Consider the following 7,451-nt stretch of genomic DNA (forward strand, 5'->3'; position numbering starts at 1 on the left):
TTTCCGCAGAAGCTATCTGACCTGCTGGACATTTCCAACTGTTTCTGTCTCGTTTTGTATTATCGTTCCCAATTTCCAACACGTGTAGTATTCTTAAAAATGTTTAAACATCCGTTGCATTCTTGTTTGTCATGTTGGATAGTCAAGAGTTTTCATTGCAAAGTAACAGACTTGGCGTCCTGGCCCAAAATAAATTCCTTTGTTTTTCTTTCAACATTAAAAATCGTAAAATAAAAGAATGACTCTTTCGTTTAGCACTAAGATCTCACCTTACATTAATAAGTATAATTAGTGCAGTAAAACTTGCCAACGCCCTCCACAGTAGCTGTGTTAAGCAGCAAATGTCACCGAGGTATGCGAGAGGCTATGAAATGTCGTTTCTGAGGAAATTTTATAAGGAAGAAAGCTTATGAAAAGAAGCAGCGGGGATTAGAAGGTGTTTTGGAGAACAGAGGTTCTGGGCGATTGAGGGCATTGCCGCCAATGATGAATTGGTTAAAATTCAAGATGCACAATTTAGCAACACTGAAGCAGAGGGGGTTGAGATAGAGGGGGTTATTAAACATGAGAAAATTAGGTTGCTCGTGATTTTTGAGATAATAGACGCTGTAGAAAGACAGGATTCACCATAATAATGTTTTACATTATATTAAGTCATTTGTTTGTTTTTACACATATTTCATTTTCAGTGAACGGCCAACGGATTGGATTTTTGTTCTGTTCGGTGGTGAAGACTTGAAGAATTAGTTTCGCCTTCAGTCTGAGGAGTTGTCCAAATATCTTGAACGTATGTACTTAAAAGCGAAGCTCAACGTTGCGAAACAACTAGCCTCAAACTCAATTTAGACACTCAAAACGTCCAGGCAGAAAGGTTTACCCAGAAGAAGACATCCCCTTTTGGATGGATATAGAACAATAAAATCAGACAGGGCAACATGAAGAATATTATTGTGCTGCCTGTTCTGAAGGCTAAAAGATTTTTTCTCATTCTAGCTGTGTTTGGGATCTGTTATTTCATTTTATTCCACCTGGGAGTCGTGTCGAACACACCCCTGAAGAGTTTAATGAAATTTTCAATGCGTGGTTCGCAGGCCTGCAGCGGAAATGGTGTTGGTGAACTTGCTATCGCTGACAATAATTCCGTTTGTTCCAGAATAATGAGCCATCAAAGCGTTCACAAATTGGCCAACTCAACCAGAACCCGAAACAAATACCGCCCTTTAACGGAAAACGATTATGTAAAGTTAGCTTCAGATTGTGACACTTTTATTAAAACCAGCAAGTACATCACTTTTCCCATCAGTGACGAAGAGCTGGATTTCCCCATCGCTTATTCCATCGTCGTTCATTACAAGATTGAAATGTTTGAGAGACTTTTAAGAGCCATTTACGCGCCGCAGAATAAGTACTGTGTTCACGTGGACAGCAAGGCGCCGAAAGCGTTTCACTCAGCAGTTGCAGCCATTGCCTCGTGTTTCCACAACGTCTTCATTGCCAGCAGGATCGAACAAGTGACCTACGGATCGTGGGCCAGAGTCCAGGCCGATCTCAACTGTATGAGAGACCTGGTGAGGAGCACCACCCCATGGAAATACCTCATCAACTTATGCGGACAGGATTTCCCCCTGAAAACGAATGGAGAAATAATACAATCTCTAATTTCCGCCAATGACCAGAACATAATATCATCATATCCGCCATCAGCAGCGAAAAAGGTATGTTGCTACAATGGCTGACTGTGTGGATTATTAACTGGAGATAGAATCACTCTTACCATTAACTTCAAGACAACCTCAAGAAATAATTTGGCTTTCCCTTCCTTAGTGTTCTGCAGCCTTATCTCAATGCTCAGCCCTGCACCGGTAATAAAGGGTTAGGACACTCAAACGCGAGATATGGTTTTGCATGTTGTGTTGAAATTAGTTCTGCCAATCTTACCATCCTTTCAGACAATGCATTCATGACAGTCACCATTTCACTGGTGACGGCAAACTGCAAAGTTGCTACTAATGGACAGCTAAGCATTGATTATGTAATGAAATCAAATAGCGCAGTGGCGGGGGGTAGAGGAGGTGTGTGGGGGGGGGGGGGGGAGGGGAGGGGGGGGGTGCGGGGGGCGGATGGGGGGGGGGATGGGGGGGGGGGAGGGGAGGGGGGGTGGGGGGGGGGGGATGGGGGGGGGGAGGGGAGGGGGGGTGCGGGGGGCGGATGGGGTGGAGGGCGGGAGCCGGAATGACACATGCACCTCCGGTAGAGCACCTAAAAGTAAAGTTACAGATGACACCGCCAAGAATTCAGACCATTCGGCTGAGCTGCACGCAAATCCGTCTAAATTCACTGCACTTGTCTGCCAATCAAGATCGGGCCTTTCTCAAAATGGCATGGAATGATTTTATAAACCTCAGCGAAGTCTTCCCTCACTTCCTCTGTTCCTAAAAAAGCATGGTAAACGTCCCGAACTTCCTCTTCGCTGAAAATCTCCCAAATCGCATCACATATCCTTTGCAGCGCAGAAGGAAGCACTTTGAGCTTTGTCTGCTGCATGAATGAGGTTTTCCTTTTAGCCAGTAACATTCCCCTGCTTTCCCGTAACCCTTTGCATTTTCATTGAACAGTCAAATGCCAATTTCAATCCACCGACTGCACCCGCCTCCAATACACACGCAGGCTGCGCATTTCAGAGCTTAACGACACGCACTTTTATGTACCATCCTTTACTAACCCTATATGGCCTATGCGGGCGGTACGGTGGCATAGTGGTTAGCACTGCTGCCTCACAGCGCCACGCACCCGGGTTCAGTTCTAGCCTTGGGTGACTTTTTGTGTGGAGTTTGCACATTCTCAACATAAGCGTGCTACCTTTTAGTGTCGCAAGATGAGTAGTTCACGGGGATTGGCGTGGTAAATTTAAAAATAGGGAGGTTTTGTTGCAATTGCACAGCGTGTTGGTGAGGCCTCAATTGGAATACTGTGGTCGCTCTACCTTGGTCCCTCTACCTAAAAAAAGTATAGAACCTTTGGTCCAAAGGAAATTCAGTCGGTTAATTCCTGGGATGAGAGTGTTGTCCTATCAAGAAAGAAAACACAGTCTGTCTCCGTCTTCCTTGCAGTTATGAAGAGAGAGGGGTGACCTTATTCAAACATACCAGATCCAGAGGGGGCACGTCAGGGTGGATGCTGATTTTTTTTTTCAGGAGTGGGAGAGTCGGGGTGGCACGGTGGCACAGTGGTTAGCACTGCTGCCTCACAGCGCCAAGGACCCGGGTTCAATTCCGGCCTCGGGTCACTGTGGAGTTTGCACATTCTCCTCGTGACTGCGTAGGTTCTCTGGGTGTTCCGGTTTCCTCCCACATTCCGAAGATATGTGGGTTAGGTTGATTGGCCATACTAAATCGCCACTTAGTGTCAAGGGGCCAAGTAGGGTAAATACATGGGGTTATGGGGATAGGGCCTGGTGGGATTGTAGTCAGTGCTGATTCGATGGGCCGAATGTAGGGATTCAATGATGAGTCGCGAACAAGGGGCTATAGCTACCACATAAAGGCCTGGTCGTTCAAAACTGAGGGGGGTAGACATTTCTTCTCTCAGAGGGTGATAAATCCCTGGAATTCTCTTCCCCAAAGGAGAGTGGAGGCTGGATAATTTGAAGTAGTGGTGGTGGATGAATATTTGATAGATCGGGCAATAGAGGACTAGGAGGAAACGGCACAGAAAAGGAGTTGCGGCATAGATCAGCCATGATTGTGCTGAATGGTGGGGCAGGCTTGAAGGGCCTGTTTCTGCTTAGTGTGTGTTTTCCTAAGGTTGGTATTCCTTGAAGAAACTGAAGCCAACATCGACTACAATCAGGGAAATGAGCCCTCGGCCTCACTTGCAACAGAAAAGTAAATAGCGCTCCTGTATTTGGAGAACACATCCGCTCACACAAACCCCAGCAATCCATGATGTACACCTCCACATTGTGGATCACACCTCTCCTTCTCTAGTACCAGTTCTCAATAAGAAGTTTAACAACACCAGGTTAAAGTCCAACAGGTTTATAAACCTTACTGTGTTTACCCCAGTCCAACGCCGGCATCTCCACATCATGACTACCAGTTCTCAACGCAGGCACCCGCTCACAACCAATGACGGAGAAATCTTGGTCCCAAAACGGGTTCTGATCTCCAAACCCTTTGAAAGCACACATTACCCATGCAATTCCTCTCATCGTAGGCCACATTATATGTATCCCTCTGCGGATTCAGTACAGTCCTCTTCTGTTTATTAATACGTATATGAATCCATGAAGCATCTATTCACATAAATATCTATTTAATTTCACATCAATTACGGTTTACAGCGGGTAAAGTGGGATTAATCCGGGTGTCTTTGTCCCAATTGGAATTAGTAAATTGTTTCCACTTGGGCCTGCTTGCAACGGCTCATTCCTCTGAATTACGCCGAAGCTAATAGAAATAGATAACATTTTCTCCTGCCACACTCTACATATTCAAAGATGTTTCACGAATTTCCTCACTCCATTGAACAATCAAGCGTTGAGAATAGCAGTTTTCACTAATTCACTCCCTGTTTATATGAATTCCAGAGGCGGTGGGGGCACCGATATCGTGTTGGTCGGAAGATGACGAAAACCGCTGAAATGAAAAAAACCCCGAGAAATATCAGAATATTTGTAGGAAACACTTACATCGCCGTTACCAGAGCTTTTGTCAACTACGTGTTGAGCAGCATCGAGATCCAACAATTTTTCAAGTGGTCGGAAGATACCTACAGTCCCGATGAACACGTCTGGGCAACCATCCACAGAATGCGGGGTGTGCCGGGTTCCAGGCCCTCAAACAGCAAGTCCCGCAGCCCACACGCCCCGGTCTTCAACCGTTTGATAAAATGGAGATTCTTGGAAGGTGTGGGGAAAAACAATGACACGTGTGCAGGCACGTATCGCCATAATATTTGCGTATACGGCACCGGAGACTTGCACTGGATCCTGCGGCATCCGCACCACCTCTTTGCCAACAAGTTCGATTCAGCAATGGACAACACGGCTGTGAGATGTCTTGAAGAATATCTCAGACAAAAAGTGCTTAACGAAATCCAGAAATTTCCGTGTTCGCGAGAAACAATGACTGAGAATCTTACCTCCAACAATGTTGAGGTTACAACAGAATGATACATGAAAAGTAATCATTTGGCGTTGACTGTTTCAAACGATTTTTTTCTTTTTTGTATATAACCCGCAGTTTTCTTATTGTTGGCTGATCTGTAGGTCTTCTGCATCTTCCCTTTTTATTTGGTAACTGGCGATACCATCCATCACATGCAATTATTTAAAATATGGCTTTGGAACCTGCAGCCATATTCAAACATCTACAACCACTCAAAACCTGGAATCCGAGCTTTTTCCTACCGTTTCTGTGGAAGAGTGCTTCCTGATTCCCACTTTGAATAGACTAGCTCTCATAGAAGTATGAGAGCCGTTCTTTATATCAAGTGGGAACACCATCTCATAATAAAGCCTACTGAACACGTTGACATGTTAGCAGGTACGATCATCTCGCTGAACAATGTATTTTGCCGAAGAAAGTGCAAGTGACTTTTAGTTAACATGTCTCCACAATGTACATCATTAGAACTCGTGGTGCAACTCCACAGACATTTAACAACAAGCGCAAGGTTACAAATCATTGTAGATGTACAATGATACAGAGAAGGAATCTGATCAAGGCTTCTGTAACTTTTGCAGAACATGTAAAGTTTTGCATTCCAGCTTCCTTTGGCTGAATGCTAACATCTTAATTATGTTTTTTAAAAAATGTGCCCACCATTCCGTTGTGCGATTTCAAGAAGAAATTAATTATTGCTCTTGGGGTTAAAGGGACCAAGGGACATGGGTGGAAGGTGGGTCAGAATATTGAATTTCATGATCAGCCATGATCAAAATGAATGGCGGAGCAGGCTCGAAGGGCCAAATGATAAACGATCTTAAAGTAAGGGAACACTTAGGAAGCAGTGATCATAATATGGTAGAATTCAGTCTGCAATTTGAAAGAAGGAAGGCAGAATCAGATGTGAAGGTTCTACGGTTAAATAAAGGTAATTACAGGTGCATGAGGGAGGAACTGACAAAAATCGACTGGAAGCAGAGCCTAGTGGGAAAGACAGTAGAACAGCAATGGCAGGAGTTTCTGGGAGTAATTGAGGACACAGTGCAGAGGTTCATCCCAAACAAAAGAAAGGTTATCAGAGGGGGGATTAGGCAGCCATGGCTGACAAAGGAAGTCAGGGAATGCACCAAGGCAAAAGAGAGAGCCTATAATGTGGCAAAGAGTAGTGGGAAGTCAGAAGATTGGGAAGGCTATAAAAACAAACAGAGGATAACAAAGAGAGAAATAAGGAAGGAGAGGATCAAATATGAAGGTAGGCTAGCCAGTAACATTAGGAATGATAGTAAAAGTTTCTTTAAATACATTAAAAACAAACGGGAGGCAAAAGTAGACATTGGGCTGCTCCAAAATGACGCTGGTAATCTAGTGATGGGAGACAAGGAAATAGCTGAGGAACTTAATAAGTACTTTGCGTCAGTCTTCACAGTAGAAGACATGAGTAATATCCCAACAATTCAGGAAAGTCAGGGGGCAGAGTTGAATATGGTTGCCATCACAAAGGAGAAAGTGCTAGAGAAACTAAAAGGTCTGAAAATTGATAAATCTCCGGGCCCAGATGGGCTACATCCTAGAGTTCTAAAGGAGATAGCTGAAGAAATAGTGGAGGCGTTAGTTATGATCTTTCAAAAGTCACTGGAGTCAGGGAAAGTCCCAGAGGATTGGAAAATCGCTGTTGTAACCCCACTGTTCAAGAAGGGAACAAGAAAAAAGATGGAAAATTATAGACCAATTAGCCTAACCTCAGTTGTTGGCAAAATTCTAGAATCCATCGTTAAGGATGAGATTTCTAAATTCTTGGAAGTGCAGGGTCGGATTAGGACAAGTCAGCATGGATTTAGTAAGGGGAGGTCGTGCCTGACAAACCTGTTAGAGTTCTTTGAAGAGATAACAAATAGGTTAGACCAAGGAGAGCCAATGGATGTTATCTATCTTGACTTCCAAAAGGCCTTTGACAAGGTGCCTCACGGGAGACTGCTGAGTAAAATAAGGGCCCATGGTATTCGAGGCAAGGTACTAACATGGATTGACGATTGGCTGTCAGACAGAAGGCAGAGAGTTGGGATAAAAGGTTCTTTCTCAGAATGGCAACCGGTGACAAGTGGTGTCCCGCAGGGTTCAGTGTTGGGGCCACAGCTGTTCTCTTTATATATTAACGATCTAGATGACGGGACTGGGGGCATTTTGGCCAAGTTTGCCGATGATACAAAGATAGGTGGAGGGGCAGGTAGTATTGAGGAGGTGGGGAGGCTGCAGAAAGATTTAGACAGTTTAGGAGAGTGGTCC

General features: G+C 44.5%; 1 protein-coding gene across 1 annotated transcript; it reads left to right on the forward strand.

Moving 5' to 3' along the window:
- Positions 1-713: 713 nt before the first annotated feature.
- On the forward strand, positions 714-5,173 carry LOC144505402 (beta-1,3-galactosyl-O-glycosyl-glycoprotein beta-1,6-N-acetylglucosaminyltransferase 3-like). Its single transcript, XM_078231514.1, has 2 exons — positions 714-1,715; positions 4,589-5,173. The coding sequence occupies exons 1-2, from the start codon at positions 936-938 to the stop codon at positions 5,171-5,173; spliced, it is 1,365 nt and encodes a 454-aa protein (XP_078087640.1). The 5' UTR covers positions 714-935.
- Positions 5,174-7,451: the final 2,278 nt, after the last annotated feature.

Source organism: Mustelus asterias, chromosome 16, assembly GCF_964213995.1.
Source record: "Mustelus asterias chromosome 16, sMusAst1.hap1.1, whole genome shotgun sequence".
NCBI lineage: Eukaryota > Metazoa > Chordata > Chondrichthyes > Carcharhiniformes > Triakidae > Mustelus > Mustelus asterias.

What these genes read in the sequence shown, in the direction of transcription:
- LOC144505402 (XM_078231514.1), top strand. Translation starts at nt 936, where the DNA reads ATGAAGAATATTATTGTGCTGCCTGTTCTGAAGGCTAAAAGATTTTTT. An exon ending in CGCCATCAGCAGCGAAAAAG is followed by an intron (nt 1,716 to 4,588) that starts GTATGTTGCTAC and finishes TATGAATTCCAG; the next exon opens with AGGCGGTGGGGGCACCGATA.